Source organism: Bombyx mandarina, chromosome 22 (assembly GCF_030267445.1).
Source record: "Bombyx mandarina strain Sakado chromosome 22, ASM3026744v2".
NCBI lineage: Eukaryota > Metazoa > Arthropoda > Insecta > Lepidoptera > Bombycidae > Bombyx > Bombyx mandarina.
In genome coordinates, this window is record NC_143228.1 from 1,785,957 (window position 1) to 1,806,682 (window position 20,726).

The following is a 20,726-nucleotide window of genomic DNA, read 5'->3' on the forward strand; positions in this document are numbered from 1 at the left end:
AGCAATTTAGTAACATCTACATGATCAAATGTTACGGGCGGTAATTTTTGCAAGTCACGCGCTACAAATATTGGTATTGTGTCGGGTTCGGTCACTTTGAAAACACATATTATATCTTCAAGATTCCTTTGCTTTTTCCCCTCTTTGCGCCTAGAAATCTTCTTCTGAGTACTTTTTAGCGAGCTTTTTAGGGAACTAAAAAGCAATTCTTTAGCACTTTCCACCTCCTCTTCAGAAAAAGCAGATGAACTGATCCGAATTAAACTTTCATTATCAATCACTGTGATCTTATTTTGGACAAATGACAATAGTTCACTAATAACTATGTTACAGTTCACACATTTAAGCGTATTCACATTTTTCTCAGATACCGTCACAGGAGTAGCCATATTCGATCCGCTCTCGAGCACGAACGAGAACGAACTTTAAGCCAACCATCCGGGTGCTAAGCTCATGGTGTTGCTGAGAGGAGAATTTAGAGAATGCCAGGGGACTTGCAACCCGTAGGTTTAAGGGAACCCTACCAATGTGCATTGGGCTCACCTTCATTCTCCGCATTCCGCTCTGTGCCTTACGTACTTTACAGGAACCTACTAGTGCGGCTTTAGATGTTCGTTCAAGTATAGAATTTACGAAATTTCTTACCATCCCAAGATCTTTTAGTCACAAAGAGATTTTCACATCATATAAACTAGCCGCGTATCCATTTTTGGTTACCTCATTCAGGTTTTGCTTCTTTTTGATTGTGTAATATTTAAGTAACCAAACAAAAAAAAATATATATTATGACTCGTAAAAAGAGGAACATTGTCGTAGGAGCCACATCTGACGAAGGCGTGTCGTAACACACCGTTTGGCTCATGCACCTTGAAGCGCTCTGAACGGTATCTATCGAACGGAACCCTAAATGTGTATATAACGAAAAGTTCAGCCCTCCTCACCACTACTTGGTTGTACCCAATTATATCTAGGATGAATGAACATCAACAGCTAGTAAGAAAATTAAACGTCGACAATTTTCCATCCATGCTCAAATAGGCTTTAATCGACGACAATCGTTTAAAATCGTGAAGACTTCCCACTAGATTATCCTTGAGAGGCGTTTTAATACTGGCAACAGGCCGCTTCATTATTTCACATACGATTTATCAGACAAGCGTGCTCGATTCATTTCTCCTTCACTAGTGCTTAATAACTATCTTTAGTTCGAGATCAAAGGGCACACGCCGTTGGCTTGCAATTATGCGCAGGCGCATGAGAGAATCATTAGGAGGGATTTTCGCCTACACGAGGATTTCTGATTTCAATCTTCACTCATGGATTCGCACGTTCAAATACATCATATTCATCGAGATATGTCTCATGAATCATAAGACGATGTGAAATGCTTTATAAAGAATTGTATTTAATTGTTCTCAAGAATTTTTAAGAGAATATGTGGGCGTTATTTAAGCTCTTAAAACATAAAAAAACAAACCTTATGCAGTTAATTTGTTGAGCACAACAAAATATATTTAATTGAACTGGTGGTAGGACCTCTTGTGAGTCCGCGCGGATAGGTACCACCGCCCTGCTTATTTCTGCCGTGAAGCAGTAATGCGTTTCGGTTTGAAGGGTGGGGCAGCCGTTGTAACTATACTGAGACTTTAGAACTTGTATCTCACAAGGTGGGTGGCGCGTCTACGTTGTAGATGTCTATGGGCTCCAGTAACCACTTAACATCAGGTGGGCTGTGAGCTCGTCCACCCATCTAAGCAATAAAAAAAAAAAAAAAACACAAATTAATCACAAATATGACGACATTGGTAATAAAACTCTTTCGAAACTTTCTCAATCATTCAAAAGAGGTGTAAACCGAATTTCCGTTCGTTGAAGCTTTAAAACCTAGAGTTGACTTTCAATTCTAAAAGCCACACTTGCCACTACATCTCAAAACCAATTACCTTTATTAGTGGGCTTTTAAAGGGTCTTTTGTGTTGTCTATCTATGTTAGAATTGTGGCACTTACGTGTAAATTGGGCTATATATTGTCGTTATCACTCAGCGTAGGCGTGTGTCCTTTCTCATACTTTTACGGTCGCGCAATTAGATAATGATAGTTCGTATTGAATGGCTGGGATAACTCCATGTCCCGGATTTATGGTCACCTGGTAAGTGTGACAATTTATGTATACTAACATCACTTGCATTGTATTTTCTATTAGTTGTGAAGACATTAAAACATCGTAATATGTAAGAGGTATTAAAGTATTACTAGAGGTCCCGCAGTAGTCGAAATTCGACTATAATTAATTGGGATTGTAAGTTTGTACACTATTATGATTGTATTTTATACTTCTATAATCACAAATTTCGCCAAGACGACATTATAAAAAATATTAACAAAGACAAACAATATTTAATCTATTCTCAATTTGACAACAAAAAGAACAAAAATTTGACAATAAATAGTATGCATGCGTGTGTGCGTCAAATACATGGTCTGTAGTGTGTGTAATGTTTTCTTTATTGATTTAATGTATCTTTTATGCATTATTTTAAAAAAATATTAGCATTGTGCACTTCTTCTCTATATTCTCTATAAGTGTGGAAAATTTCATACTCCTCCGTCCGCGCAATTTTCGTCAAAAGGGATACAAAGTTTTTGCTTCACGTATTAATATATAGATACATTATGTGCCTGCGTAATTTTCGCATTACGGGTCTCACGATTTATCAATGGTAGCTGTAATAACGTTTTTTTCTACTTATATTATTGACAGCTGCATTTAATAATTCATTAAGAGGCTACTTATATTCCCCTTCAAGCCATTTATTCTAAAACACGTGTAGATATTTTGGAGTCGTGCTCATTAAAATGAATAGGCAATTTCGTTGTATCGAAAGCTATGGATACTTCAAATGTTCCGTTATTTAATGTTTTGTGGCGTGCTTCTGTCACTCACATGGCGTTTTGTTAATAATATACGTTCAATTTCCTGCTGCTTTCACCGAAATAGTGTTTGGAAATTTAAATTTGTTTAATTCAAAATACAGTTTTTATATCGAAGGACATAGGAGCTGGCTGTTTGCGTGGGTTCGTGACTTTGCACGCGTTTTGACAAAATATTTAATTTGTCGTTCAAGTAAAACAATTGTTAACTCAAAATATCACTGTAGATTACGTATCGAACCTAGCCCTGCCTGACCTAAAGTATAGTATAAAAGTAAGTACTAATGTTAACAGAGAATGAAAAAATTATCTGGAGAAATATAAGTTAGACGAACAGTTTCAAAAACATATGTTTCACACATTCACAAGTGAAACCTTCAGATTTTTTCCATCTCGTTTTCTCGCCCACAAATTCCTATAGATGTACGTGTTTATCTCTATTTAGTATCGCTGTTACTCTTCTAATTTCAAACCTTAACGTCTCTAAAAAAGTTTTCACTTCACTACATAGTAGTAGTAAAACAAAGTCGCTTTCCCTGTCCCTATATCCCTATGTATGCTTAAATCTTTAAAACTACGCATCGGATTTTGATGGTTTTTTTTTAATAGATAGAGTGATTGAAGAGGAAGGCTTATATGCATAATAACATCCATTAAATAGTGGAAAAATCAACAATAAATTACAGTTTCCGAAGCGAAGCGAGGGCGGGTCGCTGGTCAACAATAAAAAAAACATACCATACGACAGAATTTAGAGGATTGGTTAGATACAACGAAGACTAAGCGAGAACTTGAGTAAATATGTGCCGTCTCTAGATTAGTCACAATTTTTTATTAAACGTATTCAAAATTCGAGCGTAGCCCATGTCTAGACTTGGAGGAGAGTAATAATTATTAAAGGCTTTATTAATAAACATGGGTTACGCATATGCCGAGGTCATTACGCTTGATCGTTCTATATCTTGCGAGAAATTGCCCACGCATTAAAACGATACGATATTTGATCATAAAATTATTGACGGAAAAAATATCTTCCTATAAATAACATTCATAAGGCAAGTTTATTTGAAATTAATAATAAAAACAGTAAGGCGTCCAGAGCCTCCAAGTGAACTTGAACGAAGGGATAAAACGTTAAAGTTTATTTCTATGACCGTTAGAATTTAACATACTCTAAGCATTAACTGTATTTTTATAGGTTAATAATATACCTTATACTTGATGGGTAATCAATTTTTTTATTGTAACTCAAGCAGTGTATTAGGAAAAGTAAGAACAGTAAGGTAACTTTAATACGTAATTCATTGAGGAAATGAGATTTATTGATATTATTTAGGTTCTTTATAGGGAATTAATCACACTTTTTTTATTGCTTAGATCGGTAGCCGTGCTCACAGCCCACCTGGTGCAATGTGGTTACTGGAGCCCATAGAAATCTATAACCTAAATGCCGCCACCCACCTTGAGATATGAGTTCTAAGGTCTCAGTATAGTTACAACGGCTGCCCCACCCTTCAAACTGAAACCCATAACTGCTTTACTTCAGAAATAGGCAGGGCGGTGGTACCTACCCATGCGGACTCACCAGAGGCCCTACCACCAGTAATTACGCAAATTATAAATTTGCGGGTTTGATTTTTTTACACGATGTTATTCCTTCAGCGTGAAAGTCAATCTTGAACATTTGTTAAGTACGTATTTCATTAGAAAAATTGGTACCCGCCTGCGGGATTCGAACACCGGTGCATCGCTTCAACACGAATGCACTGGACGTCTTATCTTTTAGGCCACGACGACTTCAACCTACTCTACTTCGCGATCCATTTGGTGATTACAATGGCCTACTCATATAAAAAGCCGCACCGAAAAAAATCCTTAAAATGACGCTCCACGTTTGGCCACATTTTTAAAACATTATCATAATTTTACATAACATATGGCCTAACCCTTAACATAAACTTTAAGGGTAAAAATTATGGTAACATTAGGATATTTTATCGTCACGCTGCCAACTGCTGCTGGGTTGTAAGGTATTTCTTCACTCTTGTGTAGTTATTTTGTTTTTTTTTGTTTCAGTAGTTGAGTAATATCGTGTCCTACCTAATCTTAATCAAAGATACTGTAAAAAGGCTAAACTTCATACGACACGAATAATTATAATTGTGCTAACCCGTGCGGACTTATAATACAGCAATAATACAACAGTTTTGGGATCCCGCCGGCAGGTACCAATTTTTTCAATGAAATACGTACTTGGCAAATGTTCACGATTGACTTCCATGGTGAAGGAATAACATCGTGTAATAAAAAGCAAAAAGCCCGCAAAAATTTTAATTTTCGTCATTACTGGTGGTAGGACCTCTTGTGAGTCCGCACGGGTAGGTACCACCACCCTGCCTATTTCTGCCTTGAAGCTCCCGTAACCACTTAACATCAGGAGGGCAGATAATTACATATACCTACTTCAATTATACATAGATATTCGCTCTAACCCACACACAATTCGGAAATTCCACTACCACACACCAAAAAAGAAAAACTTAAAGTTTCACACGATATAGGTACTTCTTTATTATGAAACCGTTTATTATTAACCAAATTAACTCTTCAAAGTAACTTTTTGCTTCTAGTACGAGTGTAACATTATATTTTATAGTTTCATTTATATCGTAACCTTTCGAAATCAATTAAAATACTTTTATGTACTTTCCTTTTTTGTACGTTACAGCGTTTTTGCTTTGTTAATTCGTTATGTTGATGGAATTAATTTTGTTAGACTTTGCTATTGAACTTAGTAATGAGAAGTAGTTCTAGACGACCTAGGACCCGACTTGAAATTAAGAAACGGTGTCACGATACTTCGCGTGTCGCAACTTCCGTGATTTGAAGTACAGATTATAAAACCAACAAAAGGCTCCTGGATTTAATTGTTCGAATCACGACTTTCCTTTGGTAAAATTCAATTTAGAGCTAATTTTGTTATCTCAACTTCATGATCGGCTTCTATTATTTTTATGTTAATTACTGTGATCGACTTCTATCCTATTTTCCAAATAATACTAACTAGTGATCCCCTCGAAATTTGACTATAATTTTTAATTTAAATTATAAATTATAATAATGTGTTATGGTTCTATTGTCAAACAAATTTCGCCAGGACTACACTATAGACAAATATTTTAAAGTTAAAGACTATAGTTTTAAGTCTATGTTTTTTTTTGTCTTTAAGCTTTTCGGTACTTTGAGGCTCTTGAATTTCAAATTGTTTTTTTGTTATGTTTTTCTTAGTTTTCGTTTTTAATTTTTATTGGTTATTCTAACATTCGAACTTTTTTGTTTTTTTACGTAGGTTCTTTTTATGTCACTTACATAAATACACGTCATGCTCGACCCATCTAACTTAAAGCAGTTAATCGGTTTTACAAGTAACGCCATATACAACATACTTACTTAGATACATTGAAACGTTATTTGGAAGTATCGATAGAGATGAAATAGAAACTATGTATCTCTTTAAAAACAAACATTTCCGTGAATTTATCACTATCTAATTTTGAATTAACGGCATAAAGTCGAGAACTTCAAATATAATATTATAAATTATTAATTTTCGACCTATGATCAAAATTCGAACATAATTATTGGCCTCAACATTTAAATTCACTTTATAGCTCGTCAGCACTAAGCTAAAAAAAAAGTTGAGAATAAATAAAAAAAAAGAGAAAATGAAAAGTGAAAATGAGAAAAAGAGAAAAAAATAACTGGTTTGTACATACTCGTAGTGCAATAAAAAAAACGTGTTATTTACAACTAAAAAATATGAAATATAAACCCATAATACATATTTTCAGCATATAGTAAAAGAAAAGCTGTTTTTTGTTTTACAGCTTTACGGCTTTATACAATTCTTAATTTGAGCTTAAACATCAATTAAATACGTAATAACCGGTACGTACGCCAGTATTATCGTAATTAATTAAAGCCGAAACTAACATGACCATCGGTTAACAGTTTCATTCAATTAACAAACGCCCACGTGCTTAGGAATTCAATTAATTGAATTATCAATTACCCGGTTGAATGTAAGCTTGGAGCCGACAAGCTTACGCCGAAATATAATTCACCAGATAAAATATCGGGATGATGTTCTATGTTCAAAATCATTATTGGTTTTCAATTGTAAATTGTTTACTCGATGTTACTTGAACCAATGGATACAGTCCGTATATCGTCTTCTCGCATTAAAACTGTATAATCTCCAAATTTACTAATTTTACAGGAGAGCGTTTTAATGGTTTAACATGTGATATTTTTAATATTAATCATCTTTGCAGCATTTATTTTTTATTTTTTACCTGTTACACTATCTGTCTTTTAATGTATAAATTAATAAAAGAGATAATAATTAATAAGAGAGATAAAATTATGTATTATTAATTTTGTTAATATTAGTCAAAACATAAGTAAACTAAAAAAAAAACTTAAACTAAACTACGCTCTTTTAACAGTATTTATGAGAAAAATACTGGTGATACCAAATTATTCCGCATATTAACTTAATTTCGAATATTTTAGGAAATTGTACACTTTTAATGCGAAAAGACGATATGTAGTGTATGAGCGAGGGCAATATTAGGAAACCATAGACACGATAACCCCAAAGCCGCTCTCTACTAGACACAAGTCGAAGATTCAATTACATCAAAACAGATTAGATACTGAGAGAAATAGACATTGTAGTTAGAAATATTCACCAGTAATCCATTTCCAGTGGAAGTTACTATTGAATAGAATATTGTAATGTTGTACTTTGGGAGGTGTTAAAGGAAAACGTCTTCTTGCGTGTATTCCATGTTTAATTATCATCTTAATCCTAGTTTACAATTATGAAGAAGCCTATGTTTCTGGGTGGTCCGCCTTATTAGGGGGACATACGAGATTACACCTATTAATTATGTTATATACTAAATACTATGCTAATACTATGCTATGCTATGCTATAATATATAAGTATACACACTTCAATATAATGGGTGAATAATGTTTCCACGTCTCATTTATAAGGCGAACTTTTCATTGAATACAAGTCTTCAGAACGCTTACTTTTTCTACATACTAATTTGGTCTACAGTGAACGGAGGTTGGAGTGCCTGGGGTCCTTGGACTCAGTGTCGTTGCAACGGCCGAATCTCGAGCGGGCAACGTCGCACGAGGACCTGTACCGAACCCCATCCCCTCAACGGAGGAGCTCCGTGTCAAGGTCAGGCCGTGCAGAGGACCGCGGACTGCCTTCCGTGTCAAAGTGGTGAGTTTGAGAAGAAACATAATGCAATCCTCATATATTATGAGGCAGCGACTTGCCTCTGTCCCTGGCATTGCTGAAGTCCATGAGCGACGGTAACCACTCACCATCAGGTGGGCCGTGTGCTCGTCTGCCTACAAGGGTAATAAAAAAAAAAACTGTACATGTTGTTTGTATATTTGTATTTTCTTCGGTTTCCGCTAGTCCTAAACATAATCAAAACAACTTTTACGGTTTAACCTCTACAGGGGCATTGGCATACACATATACCTATACGTTTGGTATTTTACTTTAATTATTTATATATTTAAGGCTAAAGAGGCACCTATGTGAATACTAAAAAAAAATTAACGAAATAAGCGAAATTCATGTTTTTTTATGAACTAAAAAAATGGTGCCTAAAGAGGTTAGTTAGGCTTCCGTTTTTTATTGTCATCGTGTTATATCCGACGCTTCGAATACTTTTTCTGGTCACGAGCGACTGTAAATTAAGGCAATCAACTGTAGATTGACCTCTAAAAATAAATTAAATCAATCAACCTCTAAAATTCACCCCTAAAAGTAGTTCTAATTTTTTCTACGATATGTGAAAATCGAACAAAATACTAAAAATAATTTAGTTATTATGTTCAATAAACATTGTTGGCACGTTATAGCATGAAATGTTTCAATACAATCACAACGATACTCAATTCTTTTGTAATACAGTTAACCTAAATGAAATGAGTATTTAAATAATTAATGAATATGCCAATCGGTAATCAGGGCCGAATTTCATTGAATGATAATCGATTACACATTGCGTTTGATGAATACAAAGCTATTCTACTTACTGCCATAGAGTTTTTTTTTCAGTAAGTTATTTTAAAAACAAAGAAAGTTCAAAGTTATTATGTATACATGTTTTTTTTTGAGTTGAATATTTACGTAAAGGGCAATTGAGGCTTGGATATTGCGTTTTGCTTTACCTAGGCCCATTGACAGTATATTTCCAATGCTTATTATGGGATTCTGTAAAGCCTTTTGTATTCCATGCCAAATAAAAAGTTAATTTAAACTTGGAACACACGATGTCAATTTTCAAAATTAACACGGTGACAGTATTAAATTAATTATTGGTTGGTACATCGTATTGCAGACTTGATTATTCTGCTCATAGTCATTATAGTATAAACTAATTTTAAAAGATATATAGGAATGTTCATCATTACATTTGAAGCAGAACTAGCTTAGAGTTTCTGTCTAGTTTCGGTTATTGAATGCGTGAATGTTTTAAAAGGGTCTATGAACATCTACTCCACAGAAAACTTGTTGGATTCTCATTATTCTCTTAATAATATAACAAAGAGCGTAGTGTAATCAGATTTCTTTTTTTTCCAAACTCTTTACAATAAGACAGCACGCATATAATCTCACATCGCTCTTATTAACAACAGCGTAAGGTATAATATTAAATGTTTTAATGTTTTTGGACACATTATTATAACTTGTTCAACTATAAATGATTTAGTGTGATGAAGATTTTGCGTGACCAAATTTTGTGAAAGTTAATCTGTTTTTTTGTTAACGCTGCTAAAGAGGGATACATGGATCTTCATAATACACAACAATTATTAATCGGTAAGTCTTCCAAGTGTTGTTTGAAGCATTGAAAGTGTCACGTGTCTATTTTAAAATAGACAAAACAGCGTAAGTCTTCTGAGATCTTGTCTATTAATATAAGCTCTTGTAAACAGGTACATAAGTTATGACTGTGTATTAAAATGGTAAAATTTATGAATAATATGGTCGTTGTAGTCTCGGTTTCTGTAGAACCCGCAGCTTGCACTCACAATACTGAAACTACTGAAAGTGTACCCTAATTTGATTTTGATTGATTGGAAGGAGGGGGCATATCCAATTTTTTTTTTATTGCCCTTGTAGGCTGACGAGCATACGGCCCACCTGATGGTGAGTGGTCACCGTCGCCCATGGACTTCAAGAATGCCAGGGGCAGAGCCAAGCCGCTGCCTACCGCTTAATACTCTCCACAAGCCTCGTTTGAAGACGGACAAATAGGACAAATAAAAATATATCCGGAAAAATAGGCACAACGATCCTGGCAATGTTTGCTTTGGATTAGCTGTTCTAGGATTGAAAGGATTAAATTCTATTCTTTAATTATAGCCTGTATTCATAGTACCCTTAAGTATTGTAAATGCGAAAGTGAGTTTTTTTTGTACAATCTTACATTTCAACTACTGAACCGGTTATGATGAAATTTTGCACATCCCCAGAGGTATAGAGAAGGAGGTAGAGTATCTTTGATTTACAAAAAATACAACATTACTTTATAATAAAGACTAGCGACCCGCCCTCGCTTCGCTTCGGAAACATTAAAACACACATGAAACCAAAAAAATAAAATAAAAAAAATGAAAATAAAGTAGCCTATGTTCATCAGGGACAATGTCGGCTTCTAATGGAAAAATAATTTTTCAAATCGGTCCAGTAGTTTCGGAGCCTATTCGAAACAAACAAACAAACAAATCTTTCCTCTTTATAATATTAGTATAGATTTTGCCTTTCCACACTGACGTAACTGAAGGCGCACTTAAAAGTTAGCACAGTATAATTGAGATCTCATACCTTAAGGCCTGCGCGAGCCACTTAACACCAGGTCAGTCTTCAGCCTTTTCTCCCACTTAGTTCTATTAAAAAATTAAACACAGACACACTACCAGCACTATCATCCAGTTCACATAATAATACCACAGCTCAGGCAATTACAACTGAAGTGCACCGATAAAATAAAATAGTAAGCACAAAAAGCACGTGGACTAAAATCGTACATACAATACTTTCAAGGCGTATTTTAGTCGTAAAAATCCCGCCTTTTAATTCTGAATGGTCGTAAACTAGACACATCAAAGATTATAAGGAACGTAATTTATTCGTGACACACAGCTGTAACGTTTGTATGACTTACTGATGAAAATTTCATTGGTTTTTATTTTAATATTATGGAGATAGGTTCCTTGTAATACTTAGTATTAGAAAAAGGAGAGATTAAAAAGAATATTGGGAAGAACATATTAAGGCTTAATATGATATCTGCTACTTTTTGCTCTCTAAAATAAAAGTAGCAGAATTAGCTAAAATACCTAATATTTTATAGTAATATGTTTACATCTTTCTTATATGGTCTTTTTTTTCCTACCTATGCTGATAGCCTTGAGAGGCTATTTCAGCTTCGCCCTAATATGTAGGTAAGCTCACGGGTCTCAAACCGGAGTTTTGCTAACATTAGCCCCAGCAAGACCAGTGCTTCGCAGAACCTACCACCGGATCGGAAGCGCGACCCACTGAGAAGATCCGCCGAGAAACTCAGTGGACTGTGTCTATGGATTAATATATTGTCGCTTAAATAGCTAAACGAGCAACACGACAATGTGTATCGTACCATATTAAAGAGACCAACCTAGTAGACAATAAACTCCAATCAAGAGGCAGTTTCAAGCCGTTGTGTACACTAATTGAAAACACATGTCGGCCTGCTTCTAACTTGACAAAATTCAGGATATAAATATTAATTGTAAGTGAGATTTGTGTGATTTTGCGTTTTGTACTCCTTAAGACCAAAAAACGCGTAGTTAAGGTCTACTTTTTGCAGCAAACGCTTTTATTTTTGTTTGTTCTTGTCTTTCTCTTTGGATCCCGACATCCTAAAAACGGTCGCACGTATAACATTCAATTAGGAAAGCATGGATTTACAACTTGATTTCTCTAATGTCCAGTTTTGAACTTTGTACTGATTTAATCTGATGAAATACTCTGCGTGGGCCAGCTGGTTTTTTGCGTAGATGGTCAGATAATTTACACAATATAACTTATAAGTCGTCGCCTATCTTGTGTGGGTTGAAGTTGCAGTTGTAACGTGAAATAGCTCTCTCTGGCCATAGAGAAAAAGTCAAAAATCGTGAATGCTTGTGCCAAACAGAAATACTAGTGTATTTTCAGAATTAACCCATGCAGGTACTAAGCTGCCTATAGATTCTTAATGTAGAAACCAGTGACCACTTAACAGTTTGTTTAAATTCAAACGAAAAGCTAGCAAATCATTTTATAAAGAACGAAACCATAAATAACTATAACCACAACCGCCTCATTATATTTTATTACGGTAATAAACACAAAACGACCATTTTGGGAGAATTTTTGGAAAGCTTCGGCAACACTTACCAAAGGCACGCTACGCTACGCAAGCGAAATTCATTCAAATTCTTCACATTTTTAAACAACGTTGTTTGAGACTAAAAACATAGGTATTTTTCGTGGGTTACCAGATGCTTGAAATTATTCAAAGTATTTGGTTCGTCGAATGTTACGTCGGAATGCTACTAATTTTTAAAGGAATTTGCGATCTCTGTTTACAAAAACGTTAATGGCATTGCACTGTCAAATACGTATAACACACGACTATATTAACTTTGGTCTTAATAGGTAAAAAAATCATCATCTAACTTATCTCATTTGAAGCCACCAATACATTGAGGTATCTTAACCCTTTGAAATCTCGCATCGGAACAAACAAAAACTATATGTGCTTAAACAAGTGTTGCCATAATCTGAACAAAATTTATACCATAGTAAATTCACGCGATAAAAGTAATTGATTGCTCACACGACATTATGTAAACATAGTTAAGTTAAAGTTATCAAACAGTCAATATTTGCTTGGAGGCTGGCAGCCCCGGCGCATCTCCTCTAACGAACCTCGACTGATTTATGCGTGTGCGCATTAATTAATAAGAAATGTTGCACACTGTCGTAGTTTAATATGCGTACTACACCCACACATGTGTATGAAGGGAGAGTTATTGTATGGCCCAAGTATGGACGATTATAATTTTGTTTTTAAATAAACACAAATGTATCTCTTTCAAATTCTTCTTCTTTTTTATCAAATTTTGCTGGTATACAAGCAAGATTGCACCCATCAATCTTGCCACACTGACATTTTAAAATAGTATGTTTTTTTTTACTTTTAGCATTGAACTCTTTTACAATAAATATTTCTCAGTGTGACGCAGCTCGAGAACTAGTACTTTACATTTGACGATTATAACGATCATTATTCACCGTGTCTTTAGCTTGTAGAATAATTTTCAATATTTAATTCAAAATACATTATTGGAACTTTTTTGTTTTATTTTGTTTAAAGTTTGTCCGTATCAAAGAGAGTATATACTCATTTTCTTTGTCCTTAAAAACCGCATCGGGATAATTGCGAATATTTAAAAAAAATTGTAAATTGTTCTCAAATGTTGGGCTTATCAAGAAACAGCCTTTAATTATACTTTCATAGATTTTCACTATCATAAGAATATTATTAGAATATTATAAGAGTATACAAAAAAATATTGTTGTCACGATTATTGTCACAATCCTTTGTTTTCAATTTATAAATTTCAAACCACTACTATTCGCTGGTAGCCTGGCCCTAAGGGGCTATTCCAGCTACACTCTAGCTGGTAGGCTAAAAGAATTTGCTAACACTGGCCCTAGAGAGAACAGTGCCTTCGCAGAATCTACCACCGGATCGGAAATCGCTAAAACCGCTAATTCTCGTGCTTTAGACTCGACGACATCCGAGCACAAACACCGGGACTCTATTATTTCTTTTGTAAAAAACATGTGATTTATGATTCGCTCGCATGTTAGGGCTGTTACGGTCAACGCGGTCATATATTTTAATTTCAATTTATAGAAGCTTGTTAATTTATAATTAGATGTGCGATTAATAATCGGAAACGGTGCGGGCATATTTAAATGTTGAAACGCCCTATTCGTTTCTACTTAAGAAAATGGAAACCTGCCTGTTTGCGTGTTCGTTTGTTTTGTGAGCTTTATCATTAAACAAGCATTTCCGCGAAGCTTTTTAGACTGAGTCGATACTTTAGATTAACTTGTTTGATTTTCAGATAAGCTTAATGGAATATAATTTTTATTTATTTATTTATTGCTTAGATGGGTATACGAGCTCACAGCCCACCTGGTGTTAAGTGGTTACTGAAGCCCATAGACATCTACAACGTAAATGCGCCACCCTCCTTGAGATATAAGTTCTAAGGTCTCAGTATAACTACAACGGTTGCCCTACCCTTCAGACCGAAACGCATTACTGCTTCACGGCAAAAATAGGCTGGGTGGTGGTACCTACCCGCGCGAACTCATAAGAGGTCCTACCACCAGTAACTGGTGGTAATAACATTACCCACATAATACATAAACATAGTGAGTGAATACTATCGGCGAATTGACATATTACAATACAACAGTCGCAGCAAAGCAAGAAAATAATTTAAAAGCTAATTTAATAATTAAAAAAAATTGTATATTATGCACTGTATTAATGATATTTGTATTCTTAGTGTATATGAAAATAATTAATGTGCTAGTAAAATACCACTATTTTACGTATTTCGATCAGACTATTCCGATTTAATTAATTTAAAAAAAGGAATTTAATGAAACGCGTATGAAAATAAAACTACCAATCAGAAAATAACAATAAATTTCAGGACTTTGTTTCGATATAATTAAAATCTAAAACTTTGAACAAACTTATACATCTAATTTAAGTAGCTGTTAGTCAAATCAACATTTAAAGGCTTTGACTAAAAATATATGAAATAACTGCATTTTAAAAAATAACATACATATTTACTTAAGTGTCTCAAAAGTAAAATTGTAATAAAAAAATACTTTAGCTTTTATGCTCAATGTTTTTTTTGCACGAGTATGATCAAGACTTTTTGAAGTCAGCGATGTTCGAAGCCTTAACGTGTCATTTCGAATCGAGCGTGTGCGACTCATCATCATTTTTGATAAAGATTGATTGATTGATTGAAAGTTCTTTAGTACACAAAAATATTGTGCAAAGCCTAACTTAACGCCAAGCAGGCAATCTCTTCCAATTAACCCTCGTTGATGAAGTGAAAGATTCAAGAAGTACGTAGCTGTGATAAAGTTAATACATGGCGATAATATAAAAAATTATAGTAGACATCTGTGAAAATAAACAATAGGTTAGAATTATTCAGATGTATAGATAATTTTAATATTATATAAACTATCGAAATTTGTTATAGTAGGTAGCTTTAATGCTTGTTTTTGATAATGTCAACTCTTTTTTAAAATTGCTTATATGAGTGGACGAGCTCACGGCCCATTTGGTGTTAAGTAGTTACCTGAGCCCGTGGTCACCTACGTAAATGCCGCCATCCACTTTGAGACATGAGGTCTAAGGTCTCAGTTTTTACAGTACAACGGCTGCCTCACTCTTCAAACCGAAACACACTACCTATTGCTTCACGGCAGAAATAGGCAGGGTATACACCCGCAGAATCACAAGACCTCCTACCACCAGTAATCCTCAGTATCACTAATTGCCATCAAAGTCCTTTCGTGAGCACAGAAATTTTCACTTTCTTTTTGTACTAGAACCATGCATCCCAGTTTGAATTATTTCCATTGAATTGATCTTATGATAGGCGGCGGCATCCATTTTAGCCGACAAATAGTTCCAGCGGTTTGAAGTAGTTAAGAAAACGTCGTTTATAAAAATCTCCCCAACCTTAATGCATTAGATGTTTTGTTTGCACGATATTATATTTAGACCGTAGATACGCTAAATAGAGAAGGAAAAAGTCAAAAGATTTCAAATTTAAAATGAAATACAGTTAAAACAGTCCTAAAACACGATCGCATATCTGCAAATGTCATCTTAAAATAATAATCTTACGACGACATGTGACAATCATACAGAAGAGCTCTTTGTATGCAAATCGTTTGTCAATAATACAAGCAGCACTTTTCAAAAGCTTAACGCTTAAGTGGTTCAGTAAAAATGCTTTGCAAGTTTTATATTTGATGTCAAGTAATTGTATTTAGATAGCTTAAAGATCAATAAACTAAAATACCACAAACTCATAGTCAATAAAAATGTAAAGTTAAAGTTAAAACTAAAACAGGAAATTTTGCGCATATACCTAAGCGGAGATAAGCGGAGAGTTGAATTGCTTGTGTTATATTTTACATAAATTTATCGTATTCTAATCGCGATGAGGTGTAAATCAATCATTTTGCATCATCCATACGACGGATCTACTTATTTAGCTATTAAAGATTATTTTTTTATTACTATTGCTAGATGGGTGGACGAGCTCACACCCCCCTGGTGTTAAATGGTTACTGGAGCTCATAGACATCTACGACGTAAATGCGCCACCCACCTTGAGATATAAGTTCTAAGGTCTCTAGTACAGTTACAACGGCTGCCCCACCCTTCAAACCGAAACGCATTACTCCTTCACGGCAGAAATAAGCAGGGCGGTGGTACCTACCCGCGCGGATTAACAAGAGGGCCTTCCACCAGTTCAAGATCATAAAAACTGAACAAAACGACTAGGAGACTTTGATGCCTATTTTTGAGTTTCGAATAGAATTTTCAATATAATATTTCTTCCAGCACTCTCTGGACGATGGGGGGCTTGGTCGGAGTGGTCAGTGTGCGGTGCAGACTGCCGGCAGATTCGACGAAGATCTTGCACCGGTGATACACCTTGTTCCGGGGCACACGCGCAACACGCCGATTGCGTTGGAGACTACTGTGGAGTTCATGGAGGTAGGTACTTGGCTTAATATCACTACATAGTATAAAACAAAGTCGCTTTCTTTGTCCCTATATCTGTCTGTTCCTATTTATGCTTAAATCTTTAAAACTACGCAACAGATTTTGAACGGTTTTTTTTAATAGATAGTGATTGAAGAGAAAGGTTAATATGTATAATAACATCCATTAAATAGTGGATAAATCAACAATAGATTACAGTTTCCGAAGCGAAGCGAGGGCGCGTCGCTAGTAAAACTATAAATTTACTCAGATATCACACTATTAACAAATAACTTACTTTGCAGTCTCATACTAACAATACTCAGCATGATCATCATCATCAACCCAGTTGTCTATCGCTGGACATAAGCCTCTCCCAATCTCCACACTAAGCCCCATCGATTTCTTGCCGTCTGCCCTTCGAAGGTCTACTACGAAGGTCTACTAGCCGAACCCTTCCCACGTTGCATTTGCGTGGTATCCACTCAAGAACGCATTGGCTTCAGCGATCGTCGGTTCTACGGCATATACGCCCAGATAACTGCTACTTCAAATTGCCGATTCTTTGAGCTGTGTCGGTGATTTTAATACTTGATTTTAATATTTTAAAACCTGAACTGACGGACCAGCCTATAATTATCATAAATCTGTGTAAAACACAAAAAAATGTGTGGTGTCGTGAAACACTGGATAGGAACGAAGTTCCTTATTATAAAAATATTAATTTTAAGTTCTATTCGAGGTATAAAGAAAATAAAACTGGAGGTTTCGCAACAACCCACGGTCATTCGGTAACGTGCGAACTTATTGTGGTACACTTCATTCATGGTTGTTTGCATAAGAATTAGTGTATTGCGCAAACGAACGCTCTGAGATCGTAGTCAATGAATTATAAAAAAATATGTTATTTTTTGTACGTTATTACAAAGTTAAGTCGTACACTGTGTGTATTACTAATACAAATCTTACGTTACGGACGTTTTTTCCCGGTTAGGGTACCCCTCCGCATCGTTCCAAAAATTAAAATCATAGGAGATCATATTGTGACTTCTAAAAGTCTATTAATGCTCATCATAATTACCTTTATTTTAACCTCATCTATATCTGTTATTTCAAAGTGTCAACTTTCTAACGTCTCGGTGACAGTATACAGAAATAATCTCACTAATAATCATGACACTCTCCATAATATTCAACCATTTCCGTCGGCTACATTTATAATCCTTAATTGACACTATATTTCATCTGTATAACACTAACACGACCCAGATACAAGACAAACTTAAATGAAGTTTCAGCTAAAACTTCACGATTTACTGTCACGAGGGAATTACAAATTATGAAAATGTTCTCTGTAAGGGACATGTTAATTAACTGTGATTCTATGAAACGAGTTTCAGACCAGATGCGGTACCGACTAAATATATACTTCCTTTTCCTCGCTCGTCCATAACTATGAAATGTAACATGGACTGGTCGCTTCATAACAAGCTATCGGTTGTGAGCCTTGACTAAATTATCTTGACCTCCACAAGCGTTAAGGACCTGGAAGTAGGGCAGAGGTGAAATGGAGACCAGAATTAGGTGGTCGCGTTAAAAAGATTCGAGATACTAAAATCGAGAACCGCGACCATCTGGGTCGTATCATATCGTCTAAATATATACGAGGGACTAAAATTTTACGGGGATCTTAAGAAGTTTTGAGGTAAAATTTAATGGATTATAAAAGGGATTTAGGTAATTTCAATTTAATTGTTCGATTGTATTGGTTAAGTTCTCTGTAGATGATCAAATTGCAGAACCATAGTCAGTATTTTGAAAAGGATCTCTTTTGACCAAAAAACCCATTTAAAAATTAATTAAGCACCTTAACCTAACTCTGCACCAGCTAGCTATTTGATTGGCGTTTTAAAGCTATTTTGTATACTAAAATTATCTTTTAATGTGAATATCACAGTAGCAACAAGCTAACTAATTATCTTATTAACGGACACTTAAATGTATCCGATCCCATCCTAACAAGGTGCGTGTATTTGTTTCCATAATTACATAAATATTTTCTTGCCACAGCGAGATTCATAAACAAATACAATCTAACTTATACACAAACAGATCATTTGTACCATGACAACCCATTAAGTATGATGGTGGACGATAGAAACGCGTATATAATACCATCGGCCATACATTTTCAAGCTTGTAACTCCCCTGGCGGTCTAAAAGCAATCTCCGAATTGAAAATGATTTAGTTCATATTTTGTTTATAGTGCTAATAAATCATTTTCCGTCGTACCCATTCGGTTTCAATTTTCAATTCCTGTTTATCGAACATTTGATGTATGGCTATAGATATTTTGAGTTATTTAATTTGTTCCAAGGTTTCTAAGTAACGTATTCTGTCGATATCAACGCCAAATTAATTCTCAATCGACAAACACATTCGTCTGTGGTGTATTTTTTATAAATTGCTTTTGTTTAAATTTGATTGCAGATTCATTTTTATTTATTGCTAAAGTCAGTTTTATTCGGCAAATTCCAAAGATGGAGAGTGTTCGGTATATTAGGATAATATACTAATAAAATGAATATGAAAAAGCTAAATTTTCTATTTCTAAGTTACGATATTTCATTAATAATCGACTGAATCTTGAAAATATTTGAATGTGTACATGCAAATGTAATTTAGTTTACTTTATTCGTGACGCATAAGTTCTATTGATGGCTCAAAACGATCTATTGGCCCTGATTTGCTTTAAAGCCTTCTATAGGTATCACTATATTACAAAAAAAAAACTAGTGAAATTAAAATCAACGAAAACCTACTACAATTTTATCTTATAAAAGTATTCATAGTCTGAGTACACTAAGAATTTGTTTATCTTGGCTTTACACGTGAACCAGTAGAATCTGGATCATCAGTAAATTACCCACATGAAAGGTGAGGTCTGAATGCTAAGAACTTCTGTAGGACCATTCATTCGCGCCGCCCGCTGGTACCACTTCATTAGCCTAATTGCCAACTCACAAAGGGGAAACGGTGAAATTTTATAGCGCCTTTTCATCTTTTGTCGAGTTCCGAACCTCGAAATGCGCTACTCAAAAATTTTAGTGATATTAGACTTTTGAATTTACGGATTAATCTTAAAATGGGAAATGGATTTGCGATTCCTTAAAAGAAGGAAAAAGTCTTGTTTTTTTTTTTTATTGCTTAGATAGTAGACGAGCTCACAGCCCACCTGGTGTTCAGTGGTTACTGGAGCATATGACATCTTGTGTTTCCCGAGCGCTATGACATGTCCTTCTTCAAACGAGGCTTATGGAGAGTATTAAGCGGTAGGCAGCGGCTTGGCTCTGCCCCTGGCATTGCTGAAGTCCATGGGCGACGGTAACCACTCACCATCAGGTGGGCCGTATGCCCGTCTGCCTACAAAGACAATAAAAAAAAATAAAAAAATATACAATGTAAATGCGCCACCCACCTTGTGATTTAAGTTCTAAGGTCTCAGTATAATTACAACGGCTACCCCACCCTTCAAACCGAAACGCATTACTGCTTCACGGCAGAAATAGGCGGGGTGGTGGTATCTACCCGTGCGGACTCACAAGAGGTCCTACCACCAGTACAATTTAAGCAAAAAAACAAGTTTATTAATGTTCATTCTGTTTCCGTAACTTTAGTGGTAGTGCTTAGTATAAACTCGCACGGACTTTAGAATTATGCCTAGAAGCAATCATGTGGTTCGAAAGATGGGTTTTTTATAAAATAATATTGAGATTTGGACCCCATGCGTCAACTTGCTACAGCTTTGGAATATCTACGGGCTTCAGTAATTACC

General features: G+C 35.1%; 1 protein-coding gene across 3 annotated transcripts in view; it reads left to right on the forward strand.

Moving 5' to 3' along the window:
• The window catches only part of LOC149500281 (netrin receptor UNC5C), a 185,400-nt gene that overhangs the window by 147,841 nt on the left and 16,833 nt on the right, over positions 1 to 20,726 (forward strand). For 2 of the 3 annotated variants that reach the window (XM_089737023.1, XM_089737022.1), the window contains exons 6-8: positions 8,064 to 8,237; positions 9,813 to 9,854; positions 16,747 to 16,902. In XM_089737023.1, the coding sequence (XP_089593149.1) occupies positions 8,064 to 8,237; positions 9,813 to 9,854; positions 16,747 to 16,902 (372 nt within the window). The remainder of the gene's footprint in view (positions 1 to 8,063; positions 8,238 to 9,812; positions 9,855 to 16,746; positions 16,903 to 20,726) is intronic. The other variant, XM_089737024.1, reaches the window with a different exon arrangement.